This window comes from Aspergillus oryzae, chromosome 6 (genome assembly GCF_000184455.2).
Source record: "Aspergillus oryzae RIB40 DNA, chromosome 6".
Lineage (NCBI taxonomy): Eukaryota > Fungi > Ascomycota > Eurotiomycetes > Eurotiales > Aspergillaceae > Aspergillus > Aspergillus oryzae.
The window spans coordinates 768,737-792,706 of NC_036440.1; the positions used below are offsets into that span (position 1 = coordinate 768,737).

Consider the following 23,970-nt stretch of genomic DNA (forward strand, 5'->3'; position numbering starts at 1 on the left):
ATTCTGGAAAAAATAGGTTAGGAACTAGAACTTTAGTAAATGATGGCTTGATTGAAGTGGAAACTGAAAAACAGAGGGAAAAGAGAGGGAAAAATTGAACTAATTGATAGGACCCATGACAATGTGGCGGTCAGATGATCTTCAGGCTACCATACTGCACATGACGTCACTTCAGCCACAATCTTCAGGCTTCGTTTATTTGCTCGTCACTTGTATGTTCTTGTATTTACAAGAGCGAAAGTAAATAAGCGAAGGAAGAAAATTAGGGAAAAGATCCCGAGAAAACAACATATTGCAGAACTTGCGCCTCTATGTGAATACCTTTCCATGGTAAGAATATGGAGCTATTGAACCTTTCCAGGCATAGACTAGATATAGAGTGCGATGGATAGTGGATAAAGTGGATAGCTGCGGTATGGTTTACATGCTGTTTTCTGCCTAGTGATGGACATGGTGGAGTACCTTTTCAGCCCTAGTTTACAGTTAGCTCTGTTGATTTTACTACCAACTAACTTTTTAAGGGTAATGATTTTCTGGGATTTCCGAAGTTGTTCCCTTGCTTTCTGAAGGTACGGAAATTGAAAAAAATTTGAGGTGAATCTAACGGTTGTTATCGCCCTAATAGAGGTGGTATATTGCGCCACATTTGAGACCTGTAAACTGTGATGTCAGAGTATATTGTGCAACCTCAAGCATACTCAAATGTCTCGTTGTCCACCGCTCAACAAATGGAATAAGTGGAAAAGATAATCTGGAGCCTAGACTACCTACGTTGGGCAGAACACGAGCCGTTCTCATTAGCCAATCATCGGAAAGAAACTATGTCATCTCGCTGGAGTGACGATCAAAAGAAATTAACTTCATTAACTCGCTAGAGTAAGGACCAAGAAAAAAGAAAAACGATGAAGAAAAAAGTTGCTGCAGATCTTCCTGGTCTGGCGGGAAGCTCGTATTTAAACTGGTTACTTCCTCCACCCTACTCGCTTCTTGCAGCCGATCTCTCATATTTATACCATTCTCCTCGCAGACTACTAAGTACAGTGTGATATCAGACTTACACTCCGCATACGTCCTTATTAGGCACCCTTGTTTCGTACCTGCATCTTTGTCCTCACCATTCACACCGCTACTCGAGACTCACACATTACACTGTCATCATGCCTGTCGTCTCACGTCTCGTGTCGATTGTTCTCCGCGTGGTAGAAATCATCTGCGGTGCGGTACGTTCTCTATACACCTCCACAGAAGAAGCGATTATGAGTGGGAAAAGACAGAAGAAGAGAAAATAAAAATTAACATTGCTCCAGATCGTCGCCGGTATCATCGGTTACTACCTTGGTTCGTTGGACGACCTTGAGGCTTGGCCTCAAGCACGATGGATCTATACCGAAGTAATTGCCGGTTTATCCATTCTACTGGGCCTGATATGGCTGATACCTTTCTCATCCGGCTTCTTTTCGTGGCCCTGTACGTCTTCTCCGTGCTATGGCGTAAAAAAAGTTGAGATCAATAGCTGATATATTCTCACAGTTGATGTCATTATCTCTCTCGCTTGGTTTGCTGCCTTCGGTATCCTCGTTGACGCTATCCACAAATTTAACTGCGGAAGTATCTGGGCATGGGGCGGTATCGTTCATAACGACGTGTGTGGTCGGTGGAAAGCCGCAGAGGCATTCAGCTTCATCTCTGCCTGCGTCTGGCTTGTTTCGGCGCTTGTGGTCCGTACTCACCTCCGCATCTATGGATGTAATCTCGTATACTGATTGAGTCTGTGCTTAGGGTATCTGGTTCACCTTCCGGGTCCGTGGTACTACCAGTGACGCAGTGTAAGTTTTCTATCATGGTTCCTGGCCATATACGTGATGCTGATTTTTATCTAGTAGCAATCGCCGTGGCTTCTTTAGGCGGTCCGCTGTTTAAATTTGAAACGCTATGCTTTACGATCTTGTCTGGTTTTCTCGGCTGCCGACTAGCCCCGGGTATGGCCGGCTATCAGCGAGAATCAGACCGGTGATTCAAAGAGAGACATCTATCAACCCACACGACACTCTTTATACCCCAATCCTGACACGATATTCTGCGTCGTGATTCAGTATTGGTGCAATACAGCGCCGCCACTTGTTATAGTCGCGTCAAGTTCTGCTGGATGTTCATGGCTCGCCATCAGCGGGATGCATGACCATTGACACGGGAAACGACCTAATGACTCTTTTTTATTACAATTAATACTAATACAGATACCCCGTCGGCGTGTTGATGAGCTCATGTGGCATGTTGGTGGCAAACTATATCGCTCATTACGTTTAGACCCTGATCTTTAATCTTTAGTTGATAATTCAAGTCTACTTTGGTTTTGTATCTAATGTGTGTTGTACATGATTGCCTTGTTTATCAGGTGTCTAAGATGTTTCGGTCGCGGTTGCAGTCTGGAAAGCGAGCGTGACTCCAGCTGCTACTAAGGATGGATCGCGGGCTAAATTTAAACCTAAAAAACCAATAAGCTGCCACCTTCCCTTTGACGATTGAGACATTCATCTAAAAGTCTCCAGGGAAATTCCTATACTCAAGTCCAACTCGTGGAGGAGTTGAAGCCACGTTGAGTGATTCGATGACTAAGTTCATTTAAAGGGGCTGAATTGATATTCCTTTCAGGAGTCTCTCTCCCGCGGTTCACTTTCCACTCATCCATGGCTTATGTTGCCAAAAATGCATTCGGACCAAACACCTAGAAGGGGATCCAGGTCCAGGTCCTCTTCCCCTGAAAAGAAACTCCCGGACGCGGAGGCGTATCCGATGCATATTCTGGCCCATGAGGATTCCTCAGGAAACAACCCATTCGTGATCGTCACGAGGCCAAGTACTGACTCGGTACACGCCGACAACCATTTTCAGGGTACCGATGATTTTCATGGCACCAATGAGCCGCTACTGCCAACCTCAACCCCACGTTTGCGCCCTGATCAAGAATCGGGTCAATTCTCGTGCTCTCTCTCTAGGATCTATACATGGATTAAAGGACCATCGCCGCCGCGCAAGTATCTGATCAACCCTTGGCTGCGCCGATGGCAAACCGCTCCTGGTCGGCTCGTGGAGCGCTACTTTCCTAGCAAGAGCGCTAAAGTCTGGCTCCTTGTACTTTGCCTGGGTGTTTGGGGCGCTGTGTTTATAGAAACTTTGCATTATTCTATTTCAGCCCAGGAGATTCCGGGCTATGGAAAACCTGTAAAACTCCCATGTTATGGCGGACTGTGGTATGGTAACGTCGACTGATTTCTTCCTGGTCCGAGCCTTATCATGTGTACTCATCTACTTATCGTGGCAGGTCGAACGCTACTAGTTGCGGGATCAATGGCGATGATTGTCGTCCCTTTGATAAAGGAGGGTTTGCATTCCGCTGCCCTGCAGGTTGTGCCTCCACGATCGTGCTTGAACCTTACTATGTAGGCCCGGAGGAGATAAATTACAAGAATCTCGTTATCGGAGGTGGTACGGAGAGCTCTGAAAGTAACAACTACGGTATTTATCGTGGGGACTCTGCGATCTGCCCTGCAGCCCTGCACGCTGGGCTCATCAGCGACCAGAAGGGTGGTTGTGGCATTCTCCGTCGGACGGGCGAGTACTCCGGCTTTGTATCCATCGAGAAGAACGGAATCTCAAGCATAGGCTTCCCATCTAACTTCCCACTCTCTTTCACCTTTGGAAGCGGAGAGTTTTCCGACGAGAGCAGCGTAAGCTGCCAGGATCTTCGATGGCCGTTGTTCACCTTCTCCCTGATAGTCACTGCTATACTATCACTATTCACCACGTCGCCTGCGGCGTTCTACGCTTCTATATACTTCATCGTCTACTTCCAAGTAGCTCTTTCGTCTGATCCACCTTACTCCCCAGATTTCTACGAGGTGGTATCCACCGCACTTGGCCGATTTCTCCCCTGTGCCTTTGTCGGATTCGCACTGTACTATTTCTGCATCCGGCACACGCTGAAAGACCTGGACGCCCACTGGGACAAGACCGTCCTCTGGCTGGGACCCTGTTGGGTGGGAGCCCTCAACACCGACACATTCGACAAGATCCCCATCTCCCGTCTGACGCCCCACGATATCCAACAACAACCAGGCGCCATCCCCGCGCTGGTCATCATCGTCGTTCTTCTGATCGCCATCGTGTTAACCCAAGCCCTCGCCTTCCGCAACGAGGGCAGACTCCCAAAAATGCTGTCTATATACGGCATCATGGTCTGCGGCATTGTCGCCCTTCTCGTTGTACCAAACATGAACCTCCGAATCCACCACTACATCCTCAGTCTCCTCTTCCTCCCCGGGACAACCATCCAAACCAGGCCCAGTCTCATGTACCAAGGTCTCCTGGTCGGCCTGTTCATCAACGGCATCGCAAGATGGGGCTTCGACAGCATCCTTCAAACAGCAGCTGCTCTGCTCAACGGTGCGGAGCTTGGAAGTATCCTCCCTGTAATCGGGGCTCCGTTCGTCCCTTCGGCCCAGAACATTGTATTCAAGTTTCCGGATGTCGCCGAGGATGCTGACGGGATCAGCGTTTTGGTGAATGATGTTGAACGGTTTCAGGCTTTCAAGTCAGATAATGGATCTGTGGAATCCTTCAATTGGACGCGGCTTAAGGCGGATGAGCCGGAGTATTTCCGGTTCGGTTATGTCAAGATGAATGCCCTTGGTGGGCTCTGGTATGAGGATTTTACGAAGCCGGTTGTTTGGGAGGCCGATGGGGTGTGGAATAATTCCGGGCATCCCTGAGAAAGTCTTGGGTTTTCTTTTACAGGACTCTCTCATATTATTTCGTATATATAGAATGTATATATTACTGTCATGGCCCGCATAGGCGATGTTCACTGAGGTGAGCTATCTATAGCGGACTGGTATATACTTAGTGTATAGGTTGTACAAGTATCCTTAAGTCCATCAACACATGACAATGCCCTAAAAGTGACCCAATTTCATCATGAAGCGCCGTAACACCAAGCATGCTTTGTATTCAAAATCACACGCTTTCCCCATGCCAGCGGAGAACGGAAACGCAAATCTAGAAACCAAAACCAAGAGAAGGTTCACGCTGACCTCCTACTATTTAAGTGTGGTTGTTACATCTCACCTGCACGGTCTTTTGCTTTCCACCGTCCCCAACGACCAGTGCCGTTAGTTTCCCGCCTTTGAAGCAGCCGGTATCTATACCCTTAGTGTAGGTCTTGAGAGAAAGCGACGACTTGGAATCGTGGCCGTAGATGACGGTCGTGAGCATCGACTCGGGGTTTTCGAAGGTCTCATGGAGACTATCAGAGAGAAGTGACTGGTGTTTGTTGAACAACTGGTATATTCATTAGCCCTGAACAGTACCGACGATTGCATACACGCAAGAAACAGAGGGTGTAACTCACCTTGGTCCACTTTATGCCTTTCCTCGACGAACTCGGCACATGCGTATCCAAATCAACAGTCAACATATTCATAACACTATACGGATCTTGCTTATCAAGATCCACCCCCGGAACCAGCCCCGCATGGGCCACAACAACCTGTCCCATATCTTTGATCTGGCCTACGTTCAGAACGACCGGACAAGTATCGAGCCAATCAGCTTGCTCTTCGCTCAGCTGTCGCGCCAATTGGCGCTCTTTCGTGTACTGGCCCCTGTGCATGTTTGCGTCGTCGAGGAATTCGTCGTTCATGGTGTTGGCGGCGATCATGTTGTGGCGGAGGCTGAGAACCCTGTCTTCGTGGTCGCCACGGACACATGAGGCTGAGTATTCGCGGGCTAGGTCGACGACGCCCAGGCTGTCGGGGCCCTTGTTGATCATGTCGCCGGTGAAAATGAGATGGTCGGTGTCTGGGTTGAAGGATGTTTCTTCTAGGAGTCTTTCCACTGTAGATTCCCGAGATATATAAGGTTAGTACCCGGTGAGCGGAGTTATGGTGTAGGGGTATTGTAGGCATTGTACGCACACTCATCCTTGCAACCATGCACATCACCGATAAAAATCAACCTCCTTCCACCATGCTCATCGGACTCCGATGTCACCTCCCCCGGCAACAACGACGGCTCCAGCGTCCTCAACTGAACGATAATATCGAATCTGGGTAACGCATTCGCCCCAAACCACCCGCCCACTTCCTCCTTCACCTGCGGATCCAGCGCGTGCAGAATCGCCGCATGTTCCTCCAGCCGCGGCGACACGACGAACTTCCACCCGAGCCAGCACGAGACCAGAACTGTCGTATAAACAAGGACGTACCGGCGGAAGCGGGGTGCTGTTACGATCGAGCCGAGCATCTGGACCCAGCGCGGGTAGTCAGAGGTGTCGCTGTTTGTTGTGGGAAGGGAGGCATATTTGGGATTGCTCTGCCACTCGTTTCGGACGTAGTCGATTAACGGGCGGGCGTATTTAGTAAGACGGTAGGAGGAGGCGCTGTTGTTGTTATCGTTGAATGAATGTAGACCGTCGTCTGAAGAGTCGTCGGCATAATCGAGGTCGTCGATGTTGGAATATCTTGCCATGGTTCTGGTTTTAGGCTCCCGGAGTAGCGGGTTCTAGGGGATGCGGTCGGATTCGGGTGGGTTCGTTTTTTTGATGATGTAGATCGCCCTTGGTCGGGATGGTGCTTCACTGTACAGGGACAGTGACCATGTCCTGTATATCAGGAGATTGAGCTCGTGTGCCTTCTGGGGTGGCTTGGATGTGATAAGGCGGCAATCTTTGTATCCATCCGAGGCTTTATGGCTTAAACCAGTTAGCATAATCATGGATAAGAAACCTGGATCTCGGAGGCCAGCGAATCTTTCCCCATTAAACTTTGCGTTAGTCCCGGTTTGGTTAGTGCTCTCTAAATATAGATTATATAATCCTCCCATTATCATAGATAGAACTATCCAAGTAAATACATGGAGAGTTATAATAACCTCATATTTGATTGTTTGTGCTGGTCTAATTTAACCTCTGGAACTTTCTGTATCACCTTATTACTTTCTTCAGGGGCTACTTGGCATTGCTCCCCTTTTAACTATCGGTCTTTCTGAGACATCTTCTATAGACCCTGAAGAGTGGATAACCGTGTCCCGTTGCCATCTAGTTCATAAAGTAGGAAGGGACCTGTTACTGTTAATTGAAGTTGTGTCACGTCTTTTACGAGGTACGAATATGCATTTCCTCATCTCTGACTTATTCTTAGTCAGCTGTAAACCATGTTTCCTGAAACAAACACTGGCACCATGATCATACTTAGACTATTCTTATTCACTGAAGGCAGACAAAGCTTGCTTTATTCACTGTCAAAAATTTATTTGATTCTTTTTCTTTCAAGAATAGCTCAAGAATAAGAACGCTCAACAGAGAAACATTGCAGCATTATGAGCCCATCTATAAAGGCACTCGTCCCCTCAAAGTTGTTGGCTCGCTATGAAGCATACCAGATCTCGATATACTCTGCCGTACGCCTAAGCAATACAGACTGCTATAACTGAGTCTCTCATGCTACAGGTAAGTCCTCAGGTGTATATTCCTTGTTCTTTTTCTTTTTCTTTTTCTTTTTTTTTTTTTTTTTTTCTGTGAAGACAGAGAGTATCATTTCCTCCCTTGTTTGACTCATTACCTAGTCCTGAATGTACAAAACTAACACCTAGAAATCCAGCACCACCCACGAATCTAGCTAGTTGTTGCAATGGAGCAACCCTCAACCAACCCAAACCCCACCTCAACACCCGCGTCCTCAACCGAACCTCCGGGCCAGGACTACGACTTCCCCACTATCTATGACGCATGGCGCCCCCATATATTCCTCTGCAAGGAGACAGACGAATTATACCACAAAAACAAGGACGTTGTAAACACAATCACAAAGCGCGTGGATAGAGCCGGATTTCTCGCCGTAGGCTGTTACCGAATCAGCGATAAGCAGTCACCTGACAATAGCCGGCCAACAGTGCTGATATCGGTGAAGAGTGAACATCGACGAGACTGGCGTCCGGTGGTCGAAGAGGTTAAGCGTATATTGGCGGAGTTGGAGATCTCCACAGCTCATGTCATGATTTATCGAGACCCGAAATAGGAGAGGTGGGGTAGTCGTTCGGGGTGATTTGTATTGTTTAGGTTGCGGGATCTGATAGCTGGATTGGTGAATGGAGGGGTTTGTGGTTGCTACTATAGGCCTGCGGGGGGTTTGCTCCATACCTTTTGTTGTAGTGTACTAGTACTAATATTGTAGCTTCACACTGTGGGATTCAGACTGTATGGTTGTTCAATTTAGACTGTATTTTGGTATGTACAGTGTTGATATACCTCTTGGACAGGAAGACAAGGCCATCCATACAAACAGAATTCTAAATAGACAGGGTTCCGGTAAGATTCGAATCTAATTATATCTGCTATACATTACTGTATTGATGCGAGTCATTGTACGGCTTCGATCTATCCTTTGCCTTACTTTTCCTTTATCTCTGGGAAGCTAGACAGTGAATGATGTATGAATTGCGGGTACCACAGAATTGGCGACCCATTTGTTAAGTCGTTGAATTGATAATAATAATTGATGCCCTTTGTTTCGCCCTGCGTATGCTTGCCCGTGAACGCCTTGCTAATCCGAATTGTGAAAGAAAAAGAAAAGACAAGATTACATATCAGACGAGGAGAGGGACGAGTATGAACCCTGAGGGAAATCAACAAGAGGGAAAGAGAGGTGGTGTGAGTGAGGGAGATGGAGAGGGGTAGAGGAGGCGGGGGGGAGAGAGAGAGACAGAGACAGAGAGTCGGTGAGTTAGAGTTCAAGATCTTCGGCGATCTCAGCATTCTTTCGAAATCACAAAGGAAACATTAGACAGGAGGGTATTCGCTTGCTGCGGTTCAAGAGAAAAAAAAAAAAAAAAGAAAGAAAGAAAGAAAGAAAATATTCATGCAAGTAAGGAAAGTCGAATCGATCATCGATGCAGTGAAGAGAAGTGGCGAATGAGAGGTAAGAGATCTTTCGGTGAAAACAAGTTTAAGCTCTCGAGCGTCGGCGCAACTCATCTCGGTTGAGAAGTCGCCGGATGCGGGTGACAAATCTGGAGGTTGTGGAGTCTGCAGTTCATCAGGATTAGCAAAAGTGACAGGTAACATTTGGAGGACGAGAGGAGACTCACCGCTGCTGTACCTGCATGTTGTGTGCTTCGAAGAAGTCTCCGAAGGTGGCCGCGATGAAGACACTTCGGCCCAGTAACTGACATCTGAATAGCCAGGGAAGTTCTTGGACCATGGGTTGTCCTCGGATTGTAGTTGAAGGGCCACGACATGTGGATAAAGATCTCCCAAAGGATAGAGAAGTTCCTCTGACGAAAGTTCTTGCCTCATATCCAGGCTTTGACTCCTCTGTGGTGAGACTCATTAGTTATATTGTTTCCCATGAATCATTGTCCTGGGGGGAGGTTGCACTCACGTAAGGCTCATAGTTGGTCTTGTAGCCCATCTTGGTTGAAGGTTTAGGAAGGAAGAGAGAGGCCGTAAGTTTGTGTAGATGTAGTACGATCAATGGTCTGTTGAGGGACGGGTGGTGATCTTTTTATCTTTGATATCGATCTTGATCTAGGATCTTCAGAGTCGATTTAGCTTTGAGACGAGTGTGATGGGTAACAGAGCGAGAAGCCTTGAAGTCTTTATAACGAGCACTGCAATCGTGGCGGCAGTCAGCCACGCACTGACAAGGGTGGGGATTGTTGGAGTGCATGGCATCGAATCCACCGATTGACATGGCTAGACTACCGATTTCCATTGGTAAATTTCTTTTTTTCCCTGATTAGCGCCATCTTCAATCCTGAATTAGCGTGCTGATGATGGGTCAAATGAACTAAATGATTTGAATTTCAGAAATTAGATCAAGAAAATTAAAGTCATGATCTCATCATGAAGTGTGCAGTAGGCTGTTCACGAGATGGCTAATGAAAAATGGGGGAAGCGATCCACTTGCAAGGGTTGGGAACCAATCATGGTCGGGAATGATACTAAACATTCGCAATCAATTACCAACTCAGTAGTGCTTATTAGCGGCCTTAGCCGACCTCGTATCTCTACAAAGCGTGTGGTCGTGCAAACCCAGGGAACAGGGTCGCTTGTGACCGGCCACTCACACCTCTCGGACGCATTCGGTCGACCCACCCGTCAGGTACACAGACTTCGGTCCCTGAATTGGACTAAACCAGATCGGGATTCCCTCCTGGAATTCCAGGCTCCTTCAAGCAGCTAAGCTCATTCTCGTTAGTCACTTGACTTGGTCACCAATAGTAGTGATATACTAATCGGGTTAGTCTCATCCTGACACGAATCGAACAGCGGCCTGATCGACAGCCCGACATACTCCATTTCGCTTCTCACTGAATCTCTCCCTTGCGTCCAGTGAGGTCATGTTCACTCTCACCACGTTGTACAAAATGCTGTCCCTCAGCAAAATATGATAATCAGGGTGGTGCCCACGCGCTATCACCTCCTGTGTTACCTCAATGTAGGATCACCATGTGTGTGTGTGGGTGGAGATAGCATGTATGTACGTATGTGTTGGTGACACAACAGCAAGCAACTCCTGACCGCTGCAGCACAACAGAGGATGCCCACGGAGGAGCTGTCACATCTGCTCCCAGGTTGTGGCATCCACTATTGACACTGTCACTCAAGGAACTCCGTTTCGCTCGATCCCACATTGGGTAGGAGCGTTGGTCCGTACCTCGCATGGATGGAGTCCCATTGTCAAACTGTCAATGTCATTCGTAACGACCGCCCTAGTAACCATTGTTTTGGGCCTGACTAGCAGAGGCTGCTGAGCATTGTTGATGAATCGACAAGGATCAACCCTCACTAGTTGAAAAACTCTTCCAAATCTTTTCCTTAGTGTCATCGGGGTTTCCAGGTCGCCGGGTTCAGAGCGCTCAATAATCAATTAGTCTAGCGATAACGAATCGCCTACCGCAGTGTTCACATTGGTCCGCTTACTACATGGGGTAGCACTATCGAGACTAAACCACCCGGGTTGGTATGTTAGTGAGGCCTTAGCGTCTTAGGGCCAGGTAGGGGGTTCCGCATCGGTTAAGAACTAGCAAAGCTAGCGGTGCACAGCCACGTCCAGACCGACTCAGCCACGTACTAGGGCTGAGGTGGCTTGTCATATGTGGCTAGAGCTATGTGTGGCTTGACCCATTTTTTCCAATAGCACGATGGGGGATAGCCTCAGATCCTCAATATGGGCTCCACTCTGCCAGGGCTAAAGCTTATGACGACCATGTTCATACCACAGACGAACCCATTTTGGGTCGTTCTCTACTCTATCCTTTCCATATTCACCGAATTTGTCTTTCGGGGAGCCCGTGCTTCTCCCTTTGACCGACATGGACGATGAAACATAAATTCCACCATTTCCTCTCTCCTTTACTCTCTTCTCCAGATACCCCAGACTACAGTTGAATATAATCCTCCATTGACTTTTGTTTCTTCATTACGCTTTGGCCTCTCCCGTCATAAGCCTGTCTTATACTTTAACCTCCTGCAGCTTGCCGTACATGCTCCAAGCCAACCATCACAATGGACGTTCAGGGTTCTGGAAGAGATTGCTGGGAAAGTTCTCCATGTATGGAAATACACGAGTCCTCTCCCCTGGCATCTATCGCTTATCATTCCCCTAGTAAGAAAGACCCCAATGACTTGCGCAACTCTCATGATGGGCTTTCTCTAAGATCCGGTTCCCTGGCAGAATCGATCGGTCTAGACTCCGAATTCAATGGACATGGACAAGCACCTGCTGTCTGTGTCTCCGAAAGTCCTTGTGAATACGATATGAGCCCAAATCGGGGGATGCTCACCCCCACGGAAGAACCTCCGGTGGATGCGGAATTCTCTCAAGTGGATCTCAATGAATGGTACCCCCGGTATTGGGCCTGCATGCAACATTTTCTCAATCAAGGACAACACTCGCCTCAGGTGCAATCATTGGCCGCTTTTGTCAACATTCGGCTTCCATATCAACGATCTACCGTGCCAGTCATCGGATTTCCAGCCCCCCATAACATGGACTCCGGAGTGGAAGGAACCTACAATGCTCCTTCGTTGAGGCCATTCATCCGACGTCTCATTGTGACTGGATATGATACTCCATCAGTCCTGCAGGCATTTTTTGGCGATGATTGGCAAGCTGGAGTCGGGTGTGTTTGCAAACAGGAGCGGATCAATTACTTGTTTACTGCCAAGAGTGGAGGGTGGACATCCACCAAGGCAGCATATGACATGCTTCCCGATGAGCAGACGCCATTTTTGAGGCCCCTTCGCGATGCTACTGAGGAGGAACTACGTATCGCCGAATCACGGTGGAGTGAGTGGCTAGCAATGGAAGATTGGATGGTAGGATCGCGAAGTCCATGGTGAACTGGTCTAATGAAGCAACGAGCTATGAACCTGATGATATTTGTCACTCCTTCATTTATTTTCTTTTGTCATATCATCACCTTTCCCCAATTTCATTTTCATTTTAATTTTTTCTTTCTTTTTTTAGTGTTGATTACCAGTCTAAAATCAGGCTTATTTTTAGCGTATGAAATTAATTTATATTGAATGCATTTTAGCGCCGCTTCGGATCCTGGAACCTCGGGATCTTCTGTACTCCGTTGGTGAGGATGACCAGGGTAATGATACTGGTAGGTTGGAATAGTATTTTCCCAAAAAAAAAAAAAAAAAAAGATCTATCATATGCGCCCGCCTGTATGGATGTTTTTCTAGATTGTTCTCAGCATGATACCTCGGTTGGGACACATGGCCAAAAACACGTGCATTAGCGCATTTGAAATCTTCCCAACAATGCCCTTATATTGGTAAATCCTGAGATTAATCAATCTATTATAGTTGACATTTGACGTGTCAACGGGTGTCCATAATTTCTCGGTTAGCGTCCAATTGAAAGAAGGGAACATAACGCGAGACTAAGCTGGGGTTACAGAGAAGACAACGAAATACTTAGTGTAAGTACGTAGTTGCGCACCGCCACAACTCGGTCTCTCCGACATGACGGGAGCTCCGGAGCCACGCCTTCCCGCTTTCAGCATGGTGATGCTGTCAAGTTGATGATCTCGGCTGCCATGACAAATACTCCCTTCCTGACTATACCATTTAAAGTAACATCACTAACGTTGAGTCAGTGAATTGATTGACTCAGTCCTTCGCACAATCGCTTACAATGCAGTTTATAAGGATCAACCGGGCACTCCGGCAATGAGCTTTGACGGCTTGAAGCATGGGGCCTGTCGCTTGGCCCGGAAATACAATTCCCTGAAGCTAATAATATCTCCGCTGTCATATCCTGCCCCTGATGGATCCCCCAAGGCTTTCCTCGGCGTCTCGTATCGTTAACTATGATCCGCACGCACTAATTCCTTTGCTGAAGGCCCAGTTACCTTATTCGATCCCGTTGCTACGGCGCCTCCAGCACGGTCTAGCGTATCCATCTTCTACTGCTAAAATTCTGACTACGTTCTCAGGGGCAGATGCGCCAACCTCTCCGTGGCTGGCTGCATATGTGGATCTCTTCGCGGGTCGCGAAACACAGGTCGTGATCTACTCAAGCCTCGAAGCCCAGGCGACGTCTCCTCTCCTTGAAAGCGACTTTGTCTCGATTCTGCGAGCTTCCCGCGAGTCGCTGGAGCTGGCTCGTGCGCAACTATTGGCTCTACTATCCCATGTCAAGACATACCTGCTACCGGATTACCTGTCATCTATCCAATCTACCGGATCTTCACTTCTTCCCAACAATCTGGGACAGGATCCTGCATCCGAACACTCGGGGTTGATCCCTGCGCCGCCCCCTCGGGCTTTCCTAATTGGCAATCTACATACGGGGCTATTTTTCTTACTAAGAGCCTCGGGGGATTATACTCATTCGGACCCTGTTCCAGGCCTTCGGGTTCACCGCTTCGATACATACGTCAAGTACCTATTTAGGGGCCAAGATTTTGTCATAGATAGCTCTGACAGCTCTGACAGCCCTGGCAGAGCTCTAGCCCCACTTCCAGATGGCTTTCGCTTCACCGACAAAGAAGGCCGAATCGGGGTTCAACCACACCAATACGACCTGATACGGTTTCGCACCAATGTTCCACGCTCACGTGGAACCTTAACCAAGCTCCCGGGAGTGACTATTTACTCCGATCGCGAGACTCAGCTCCAGCCACATTTGTCTGACAGCTCAGATGCAGTTGAAAACTCAAGTAACCGGGCCCCACTCGGAGAAATGCCCATCGCGTGGGCCTTCCTGGGTATTGATGGCAGCTTGGCAACCCTGCATGTTGAACCAGAGTACCGAGGTCAAGAACTGGCTTTGCATGTCTCCAAGGAGGCTATGCGACGAGGGATGGCCGAGGGTAGCATCTGGCGGCACTGCGGAGAGGAGGGCGAGGCTTGGGTCCACGCCAATGTGTCAGAAAGCAATATCGCTAGTCGTCGGGTGATGGAAAAGCTGGGTGGTGATATTGGATGGACATGTACGTGGACTGTAGTGGAATACGATATGTAGATTGTGCGTCGGTGCAGAGCGTTTTACTGCTTGGGGTATGTCGATTTGGTTGATTGTAGAATGCTGACCGTACTAGTAAGAACTACGCTTATCATACAGATAATGTCTCATAGATTATATGCTATTTCGTGATGCTAAGTGCATCATAAAAGTGGTGTTTTGCTGGAGTAGGGTAGATATGCTAGGAGTCTTCAGTGACCGGGCCGCGACATACACCAGAATATATATATAGCGACATTGTCAACCAGGCCCACCGTGAGATTATATCTATCGCGTTAAATATGCGGAGAACCCATATTTCCTAAAATACATAATGTAGCACAATATTAGTAGAAATACTCAAACCTTTAAAAATACCAGGAAGAACATAAATTCAGAAAAGTGATGAAAATAGTTTGTTCTTCGCTATGCAGAGATTGTATGACTCGACTCACAACATCCTCTTTGGGCCAAGCCCACACACACACCTTACCGGATAGGGACTAGGTCCCCGATGTCGCAACCCCGCTGTGAATCATTGGATGAATCATCGTCTAAAGGAACTCCCGAGATAAAGTCCCGCTTCCATCAATTGCAACTCTTCTTCTTTCAAATTTCCCAAACTTCTACCCAAGATACAAAATGAGCGGTCCTAAGGCTGTCGCTGAGAATATGCTCTGGGGAGGTCGATTCACCCGTGAGTACACCCGTCCTCTATTAAATCTACCCACTGTACCTTGGTTTGAGATACTGATGCCTAGTGTTATTCAGAGGGCCTCGACCCCCTCATGGTTCAATACAACCAGTCTCTGCCCTATGACCGCATCTTCTGGAAACAAGACATTGCCGGCTCAATTGCTTTTGCTCGAGCTAACGTGAAGACTGGTATCCTCACGCAGCAAGAGTTCTCCGAGATTGAGCGTGGCTTCAAGCAGATTGCCGAAGAATGGAGCACCAATACATTCGCCGTCAAGGAGAACGACGAAGATATTCACACCGCAAATGAGCGTCGACTATCAGAAATCATTGGCAAGGAGATTGGAGGCAAGCTGCACACCGGTCGGTCCCGCAACGAACAAGTTGCGACTGACATGCGGTTGTGGTTGCGGGATGAGCTGCGCAGGCTGGACAGTATCCTGTGCGACCTCATTAAGGTCTCGATCTCTCGTGCAGAGGCCGAGCTCGACTACCTCATGCCAGGTTATACCCATTTGCAAAAGGCTCAGCCAGTCCGGTGGAGCCACTGGATTTTGTCGCACGCTACGGCTTTTGCCAGCGAGCTGCAGCGCCTGCGTGAAGTCACCAAGCGTGTCAACCGTAGTCCCCTTGGTACCGGTGCTCTTGCGGGCAACCCTTTCAACATTGACCGCGAGTCAATGGCCAAGGAGCTGGGTTTCGAGGGTCTGCTGTACAACTCGATGAACACTGTCGCCGATCGTGACTTCGCCATGGAGACCATGCAGTGGGGTAGCTCATTCATGCTCAAGATCTCTCGCTGGGCCGAGGATCTGATCATCTACAGCAGCTTGGAATTCGGCTTTGTTCGCTTGTCTGATGCTTACTCCACTGGTTCATCGTTGATGCCTCAGAAGAAGAACGCAGGTGAGTTCAATGCCCTTTGTTCCTCATGTCTCAACAAACGAAGTCATCTCTGACAGAAAACAGACAGCCTGGAGCTTCTGCGCGGAAAGGCCGGTCGAGCCTTTGGCCAAATGGCCGGTCTGATGATGACGATCAAGGGTCTTCCCACTACCTACAACAAGGATTTGCAGGAGAGCATTGAACCCCTCCTCGATCACATCAAAACCGTTAGCGACAGCATCCAGATCGCAACTGGAGTGCTCTCGACTCTTACCGTTATTCCCGAGAAGATGACGGCTGCATTGGCCCCGGAAATGCTCGCTACCGAAATTGCTGACTACCTAGTCCGCAAGGGCGTCCCCTTCCGTGAGGGTCACCACATCTCTGGCCGTGTTGTCGCCCTGGCAGAGAAGACCAGCGTCCCCATGGATACACTGTCCCTCGAGCAACTGAAGACAGTTGATGCCCGCTTTGATGAAGATGTGCAAACCTGTCTGGATTATGAGCGTGCAGTGGAGCTGAAGGATGCTGTCGGCGGCACCAGTCGGCGGGCTGTCTTGGAGCAGACCTCTGTTCTGAGGAGCCTACTGTGAGTGCGCAGTCATTTACAATTTCGGGACATACAAAAAGTAGTGAGATGATATCTGGTATATACATATCTTAATATATAAATAACATTTTCAATACTTTCTTGGAATTTTGGCAGCACCGCAGCTTAGGCTCAGCAGTCTTTGCAAACCCTTTTCCTAGCCTTGTCGCTCCGACACCAGATGGCAACGCGATCCTGAATATTACCACTGGCATCCTTTCCGTTCTCATGTGTGCGGTCCGGCTGCCAATGTGCTACTCGTACAAGCCCGCTATCAATCGGGTTGTTCTTGGAATTGAATACTTCCTCTCCTGGCTGCGTGAGGTGCTTCCAGTAATCCTCGGATGATGCAGTCCACGGTGGCCCCATTTCCGAGGTATTCCTGTGCCTCGGATATTCGAGGCAGACTAGATGGCCATTGGGGACAAGAAGCTGAGTTTGTCGCAGTGCCCATCTGGAGCGGAGCGATGGATCCAGGGCACAGAAAAACTGCCAAACGCAGAGTGAGTACAACTTGATTCCCTAATCATCCTCCAACAATACATTGTGCAAATTGATAGCCGCACGGGTCTACTTACCGAGTGATCATACACCAGATCGAAGGCATTTGGCAGTAAACCCAGGGCGTCCAACCAAGCATCATCAAAGAAGTCACCCTGCACAAAAGTGACGCTGCCTCTTCCGAATTCTAGATTTCTGATAGGATATCTACCGCCTCTTTCGGATTCTTCCTTCTTGCAGGTTTCGACAGCAGAATGACTATACTCCAGGCCATAGGCGTCATAGCCAAAGCTGGCCAGAAGAAGGACATCAACCCCTCGGCCGCATCCAGGAACCAGTGCCTTCCGTCTATACTGGCTTCCCCCAGCATCCTTGACCACAGGATCACCGATGATCGAGCGGCGCTGGATAAGGGTATCTTCTAAGGCTGGGTTAGGAAACCCTTTATCCCAGTCAATCAAGTCGCCCTTATCCCACAGTTCGGCCCATCCTTTCACATAGTCGCCACCTTGGTACTGTGCGAGAAATCTTACAACTGGTTCGAAGGTATCCAACATCCTTCCTGATATTCTTGGAGGCGTTTATGATATTCGAAACAGGGGCAATAAATCGACTGAACGTACTGAGCTATTTTCCGCTCCTGAAGTAAGGAGGCCTTATATATGTGAGATTGCAAGTAGCGGGATGCTATGAGAAGTAGAGAGTTGCCGACCTTCTGTAGGCCCGGGGGCTAGCTGCTGTCTTTATATACAAGTTGGGGGCAGCTGAGGTAGCTCCCTAGTGGAGCTACAAGGTTCCCCTACGTGTGATAGCCTCTCTTCTTAGCAGTACGGCGTAGCCGCGATCACATATGCTTACATGCTTTTGCAAAACGAAACATCCCAAATCCATCTACCACCCAGACACAGATCGCAGCCTTGCAGATCTCCTCGTTCTGCCAATCAACAGAAAGAATACGTGTCCAAGCCTTCAGAACGTACCTTTATACCTTGAATAGGTCTTTCCGACACCGCAAAAAGATGGCGGTCAAGAAGATACCTGTTTCAATGACACATCTTCAACCAAAGAATTGACCGACATTTTCTGCAACAGAGATGTTCGCTCAGGGTAGCTTGGATATATTCAGCTCTAGCCTCTGGAGATTCTTGCGAGCATGCCCTTTCGGTTTCTAGCCATGGAGGGGATATATGCCCTTTTGATGCGCTCTGCAACTGACCTGGACATAGCAATTGGGACATTCATGTTTGTGACTTCTTGGGACCGTTTCGTCCACCGACTTTAGTGTTGTGTTCGTCACAGCCCCACAAGGAATATGCGCCTATGCTAGTGCATCATGCGAGTGAATTGTGATTCCAGAGTAGAACCGAGTTTAACCGTAGACATCTGGCTGACAAGGCAGTGAGAAGGAGGAATAGTCAGCAAAAGGCAACCAGCTACTAGGGTGAAATCGGCTATAGACTGGCTTTGAGAATACTGACGAGTGACGAGCTGAAAAACAAAATATTCATCTTTCTGCTCTCCAGCGCCATATAATAAATGAAAGAAATATTGATGGATATCATAGCTACATACACGCTGAGCTAAACCCCGCAAAGTCAAAGACCCCGTAATAAATTAAAACATACCTAGCCCTACACAAAGGAAACTAAATAGAGGAATAAAAAGTTAGTAGAAAAGGTAAAGCATTCCATGAAGAATCCAATCCCAACCTCGATCCACTTCTCTCCCGGCGGTCAAGATCGCCCAATCATCACTATCATTACTAATACAATCATTCGGGCCTATTCGAATGCTTTTCTCCTTTCGACTTGTCAGTCACTCCCTCTCCAGGATTATCTACCCACTCCGGCCGATGCGCCGGTAGCATCGACCTCCTAGCAGTATCATAATCCATAAAACTCATAGCATGGGAACTAGCCAGACCATGAGTAGAGAGGACATCCGCCTCAGGAGAAGCAGAAGTATCAAAATTCGCAGACAAGACCACGCCATCGGTGGTAACGACCGGCGGTGAGTTTGCACGCGTCACACACTCATCTACCTGTTCACATGGCGTTGTCATCGGCAGTGTAGCAGGTTGCTGACGTCGGCTATGTGGAACATTGATCAACTCCCTGCAAGGTTGGGCTGGCAGTTCGGCGTGTGTCGGTCCCTGCGATGAGATCGACTGATTCAAAGACTGGCGTTGGTCGTGTGGGGTGTTAATGAGTTCTCGGGTGGGCTGGGCTGGTAGTTCGGCGCGGGGGGTGTAGACTCCTGTGTCGCTGGGCTCGGGGGTTGAGGCGTTTGGGTGAGTGAATAGGGTGTAGGGGCTTTGGGGAGGGTAGAGGTGGAATGCGTCTAGTTCGGCAGCAGTGGAGGTTGGTGAGATGGGGGTGGTTCCGTTCGTGGAGTAGTCGGTTGGGGTAAGGAGGGAGCTGGTTTCGGCTTTTTCTTTTTTGGTTGGTGCTGGTGGGTGTTTGTTAGTTTGCTGTGTGTGAGGGTACTAGTGAAGATACTACGTGTAGAGGGGGATGGGAAGGGAGTTTTGTTTGAGTACCGTGTGTGACTTGTTCTGTAGTCGTTGTGTCATTCTGTGGTGGTTTGTTGTCGGTATTAAATGTGGTCTCCTTGAAGATATCAGTGTGAGGGCTGCGAAGAAAGGTGAATTGCCTTACACGCTTCTTGCCTCTGCGATAGGCGATACACAAGGCAATAGCAAGGAGTATGAGAAATGCAATGCCCCCTATTACTCCTCCGACGATAGCCCCAACAGGCGTTCCATGTCCGGTTTCCGCATCGGCATTGACATTGTCGGCAACGCTTGTACCGGTGCCGGTACTGGTACTTGATGTGCTGGTTGTGGAAGCGGTGGTGGTCCCGGGAGTATTGCTGGTCTCAAGACGACTAGTTGTGGTCGTGCTGGTCTCAAAGGTGGACTGTTTCGAAGAGACGGGTTTTGTGGGTGTCACAGTATGGACCTTTGTAGATGTGCTTATAGAGGTAACTGTTGTCGCATCATCATCGTCCGGACAGACACCACCAGCAGAACATGGATCGACGGAACAACATCCCTGGAAAGGGCCTTGAGAGCAGACATACCACTGCTTCTTACCGGAGCAGGGGCCCATAATGAAGATAGAATTAAGACCATATAAGCAAGCGATATATGTCCGTAAGGTTTCCGAACCCAGAAGCACATGAGAAAACAAACGTAATAGGAGCTTCCCAAGGCGAGCCAGACGACTCGCCTTCTAGGGAGCACCAGGTGTCTATTATCCAAGGCACGGGCACGAAAAGAGATGAGCCCCCTAGGGTCACAGTCACTCAATGTGCACCCATAATATCCACACTGTCTAGGCTAAGAAGGCTAGACATTGTGCGTAGTGGGCAGGGTTCTGCGCCTTTGTTTGCTATGCGACTTGGCAGACCCATGTGGTCCAATGCGATTACTATCCATGCAGGGCCTCGGCATGGATGTGTAGGACAGGTAAGAAACCTGACTGTCCACAAGGCTCAATTCCCAGACATAGATGCCGTTCCCCTTCGGGGATGTTGCGAAAATGCTGTGATGATGACTTCGGGTAGAACTATAGCTCCTGAAATAGACAAAATCGGATCGATCCGTATGTTCATTTGGGCCGCAAAGACTTTGTTTCACAGAGAGTTCGAACTGTTGAGAACCGAAGTGGAACTCTTTTTGCTGGTTTAACTTGTCAGCGTTCAATTCTATGTTAGATACGGGTGTGGCTGTTCCTGTGTTCTTTGTTTCGTTTAACTTATGGGTCCACAGGTCCAACAAAGAACCAGGATAATCAATTGGTCAATCAAATGTTCTCCTGGGCATATTGTTGATTGAGCCAAATTGACGATATGTTCAGTTTGAAAGTGCCTTGCACTGGAAACTTAAATAGTCTGGGAAGTCACGGTATTGAGCCAACCCTAATCGACCTAGAGGCATTCTAACCTATGTCTTTCAATTCTTTAAAACGATATTTGCAACACAAAAGAAAACTCCAATTGTATGATCGGTAAGAAAGGGCTATAAAATAACAATACAACGTGAGTACACCGAACTCATCGCCTGGGAAATTGGATATACACATATAAACACACGGGAAATAAACACTGCCAGGTTTTCATGACGCTATTTTTCCTCCACTCAAACGACCCCTCCTCCTCGAAATACACCTCTTCGTCGGATCACACTTGGCGTGACACGCTTAGTAGACACGCTTGAAGGGTGGCACCGGCTTGCACTCCTTCTCATCCAGGGTGTTGTGCTCGACGGCACGGTAGCCCAGGTCGATCTTGCCGTGGGGCTTCTTCTGCCACGTGAGAGTGTGCTTCATCCAGTTCTCGTCATCACGGTCGGGGTAGTCCTCACGGGCGTGAGCACCACGAGACTCCTTACGGTTAGCGGCGGCAACAGCGGTTTGGGTGCTATATCATCTGTGGTCAGCTATATTGTTTGCCGGAGCTCTTCAGGGTGATACATACGCGCAGGTCAAAAGGTTGCGGAGTTCAAGAGTTTCCACGAGGTCAGAGTTCCAGATCATGCTGCGGTCCTTGGTACCGACCTGGTCGTACAACTGGTCAATCTCAGTGACCTTGGCGACACCCTCATCCAAACTCTCCTGAGTACGGAAGACGCTGACGTCAGTCTGCATGGCCTTCTGCATAGCGTTACGGATTTCGAAAGTGGACTTGGGGCCGTCCGCAGTACGAGCGAAGTCGAGATCCTTGATGGACTGAGCACCAGCGTCGGAGCTCAGCTCACGGTGAGGCTTGCCAGGGGTGGCAATGTCACGGACACGGTGAGAAACAGCGCGACCGAAAACGACCAAATCCAGAAGAGAGTTGGCACCAAGACGGTTGGCACCGTGGACGGACACGCAGGCGGCTTCACCGCAAGCGTACAGACCAGGAACAACCTTGTCGGCACCGTTCTCATCCTGAGTCAGGACTTCACCAGTGTACTTGGTAGGGATACCACCCATGTTGTAGTGGACGGTGGGCAAGACGGGGATGGGTTGCTTGGTCACGTCGACACCAGCGAAGATGGAAGCGGTTTCCGAGATACCGGGCAGACGCTCGTGCAAGAGCTCAGCGGGCAAGTGGCTCAGCTGAAGGTAGATGTGATCCTTCTCAGGACCAACACCACGGCCCTCGCGGATTTCCAGGGTCATAGAGCGAGAAACGACATCACGAGAAGCCAAATCCTTGGCGGTAGGAGCGTAACGCTCCATGAAACGCTCACCCTCGGAGTTGAGCAGGTAACCACCCTCACCACGAGAACCCTCGGTGATCAGACATCCAGCACCGTAGATACCTGTGGGATGGAACTGAACGAATTCGAGATCCTGGTTGGGAAGACCAGCACGGGCAACCATGGCCATACCATCACCAGTGCAAGTGTGGGCAGAAGTGCAGCTGAAGTAGGCACGTCCGTATCCACCAGTGGCCAGGACGGTGTGGTGGGCCTTGAAACGGTGCAGAGTACCATCCTCCTGGTTGTAGGCAATGATACCGCGGCACTCACCATCCTCCATCAGCAGGTCAAGGGCGAAGTATTCGATGAAGTAGTTAGTGTTGTGACGCAGGGACTGTCCATAGAGAGTGTGAAGAAGAGCGTGACCAGTACGATCAGCGGCAGCACAGCAACGGTAGGCCTGGCCGCCCTTTCCGAATTCCTTGGACTGACCACCGAAGGCACGCTGGTAGATACGGCCGTCCTCGGTACGAGAGAAGGGGCATCCGTAGCCCTCAAGCTCACGAACACTAGCGGGGGCTTCTCTGGTCATGTAGTGAATGGCATCCTGGTCTCCGAGCCAGTCAGAACCCTTCACGGTATCGTACATGTGCCATCTCCAGTCATCCTCGTGCATGCTGTAGTATATAAATTTAGCGCACTGCTATTGACACGCTCGCCAAGGGATGACCTACTTTCCAAGAGCAGCGTTGATACCACCCTGGGCAGCAACAGTGTGACTTCTTGTAGGGAAGAGCTTCGAGACACAGGCAGTGTTAAAACCGGCTTCCGCCAGACCGAAGGCGGCACGAAGACCAGCACCTCCAGCACCGACGACGACAGCATCGTACTCGTGGTCCTGTCAAAACAGTCAGAGCCCCGAATCATCTGATGTAGTCGTATTATATAGGCTTACAATGATCGGGTACTTCTCGGCGATAGCGCCAGTGGCTTCCCTAGCGCGCAATGGGTTGCTGCCAAAAATCCGGGCTTGCGGAGGGACGGGTTAGTAAACGCAGGCATAGACAATTTTCGCGACCTCCAATGCGTACCTGCGGGCCGGGTTGAGGAAAAAAGACGTCTCTGATCCCTCAAGGCACGGGAAATCTGCGCAATCGGCTACGTCAGTATATATAAACAGAGGGAACGATTGCGCTTAAGGGTCCTGAAGAGACCGTCGGCTAACTGACCTTGGATGCGGGAGCTAGGCTCCGCAAGCTCAGGGAGCTCATGATGACGGATCAAAAGAAAAGAAACACTTCTCTAATGAGCCGAAGAAACAGTGGAATTAAGAGGGGGGGAGGGGGGAGAAGAGAGCAGCACAAAGATAGGGAGAGGAGAGTCTTGAAGTCAACGGTGGTGGTGGTGCTCGCAAAGCTGCACTTTTGGATCGTCGGTTCTGCTGGGCCGAATTCCTGGCTGACATAAGCCTTTTCTCACTTGCCGACGGGGAGGACCGGGGCCGAGACTGCCAATGAGAATACACGCAGTGGTAATCACCTCGGGCAGCCGGCGCTTTCTCATTGGCCGAGGATCTCAAGGCACGTGGCCGG

At 49.1% G+C, this 23,970-nt stretch overlaps 8 protein-coding genes across 8 annotated transcripts; 4 read left to right on the forward strand and 4 right to left on the reverse strand.

Annotated features, from left to right (window-relative positions):
* Nucleotides 1-1,157: 1,157 nt before the first annotated feature.
* Nucleotides 1,158-4,769, forward strand: AO090020000423 (uncharacterized protein; the record flags this gene model as incomplete). The annotated part of the gene is made up of 3 exons (XM_023238007.1): nucleotides 1,158-1,220; nucleotides 2,653-3,251; nucleotides 3,323-4,769. 3 exons carry the CDS (start codon nucleotides 1,158-1,160, stop codon nucleotides 4,767-4,769), a joined length of 2,109 nt encoding a protein of 702 aa, XP_023092834.1.
* Nucleotides 4,770-5,100: 331 nt separating this feature from the next.
* AO090020000422 (putative serine/threonine-protein phosphatase) lies at nucleotides 5,101-6,525 on the reverse strand (the record flags this gene model as incomplete). The annotated part of the gene is made up of 3 exons (XM_023238008.1): nucleotides 5,101-5,302; nucleotides 5,367-5,892; nucleotides 5,973-6,525. 3 exons carry the CDS (start codon nucleotides 6,523-6,525, stop codon nucleotides 5,101-5,103), a joined length of 1,281 nt encoding a protein of 426 aa, XP_023092833.1.
* A 5,038-nt stretch (nucleotides 6,526-11,563) lies between these two features.
* On the forward strand, nucleotides 11,564-12,400 carry AO090020000420 (uncharacterized protein; the record flags this gene model as incomplete). The annotated part of the gene is made up of 1 exon (XM_023238009.1): nucleotides 11,564-12,400. The coding sequence occupies one exon, from the start codon at nucleotides 11,564-11,566 to the stop codon at nucleotides 12,398-12,400; it is 837 nt and encodes a 278-aa protein (XP_023092832.1).
* Nucleotides 12,401-14,255: 1,855 nt separating this feature from the next.
* On the forward strand, nucleotides 14,256-14,669 carry AO090020000419 (uncharacterized protein; the record flags this gene model as incomplete). Its single annotated transcript, XM_023238010.1, has 3 exons — nucleotides 14,256-14,505; nucleotides 14,538-14,572; nucleotides 14,637-14,669. The coding sequence occupies 3 exons, from the start codon at nucleotides 14,256-14,258 to the stop codon at nucleotides 14,667-14,669; spliced, it is 318 nt and encodes a 105-aa protein (XP_023092831.1).
* A 489-nt stretch (nucleotides 14,670-15,158) lies between these two features.
* On the forward strand, nucleotides 15,159-16,690 carry AO090020000418 (argininosuccinate lyase ARG4; the record flags this gene model as incomplete). Its single annotated transcript, XM_001824688.3, has 3 exons — nucleotides 15,159-15,213; nucleotides 15,288-16,118; nucleotides 16,182-16,690. 3 exons carry the CDS (start codon nucleotides 15,159-15,161, stop codon nucleotides 16,688-16,690), a joined length of 1,395 nt encoding a protein of 464 aa, XP_001824740.1.
* Nucleotides 16,691-17,093: 403 nt separating this feature from the next.
* Nucleotides 17,094-17,744, reverse strand: AO090020000417 (uncharacterized protein; the record flags this gene model as incomplete). Its single annotated transcript, XM_023238011.1, has 1 exon — nucleotides 17,094-17,744. The coding sequence occupies one exon, from the start codon at nucleotides 17,742-17,744 to the stop codon at nucleotides 17,094-17,096; it is 651 nt and encodes a 216-aa protein (XP_023092830.1).
* Nucleotides 17,745-18,958: 1,214 nt separating this feature from the next.
* On the reverse strand, nucleotides 18,959-20,297 carry AO090020000416 (uncharacterized protein; the record flags this gene model as incomplete). Its single annotated transcript, XM_023238012.1, has 2 exons — nucleotides 18,959-19,635; nucleotides 19,727-20,297. The coding sequence occupies 2 exons, from the start codon at nucleotides 20,295-20,297 to the stop codon at nucleotides 18,959-18,961; spliced, it is 1,248 nt and encodes a 415-aa protein (XP_023092829.1).
* A 1,092-nt stretch (nucleotides 20,298-21,389) lies between these two features.
* On the reverse strand, nucleotides 21,390-23,649 carry AO090020000415 (succinate dehydrogenase [ubiquinone] flavoprotein subunit; the record flags this gene model as incomplete). The annotated part of the gene is made up of 6 exons (XM_001824685.3): nucleotides 21,390-21,609; nucleotides 21,667-23,055; nucleotides 23,113-23,276; nucleotides 23,334-23,407; nucleotides 23,470-23,524; nucleotides 23,608-23,649. 6 exons carry the CDS (start codon nucleotides 23,647-23,649, stop codon nucleotides 21,390-21,392), a joined length of 1,944 nt encoding a protein of 647 aa, XP_001824737.1.
* Between the last annotated feature and the right edge of the window lie 321 nt (nucleotides 23,650-23,970).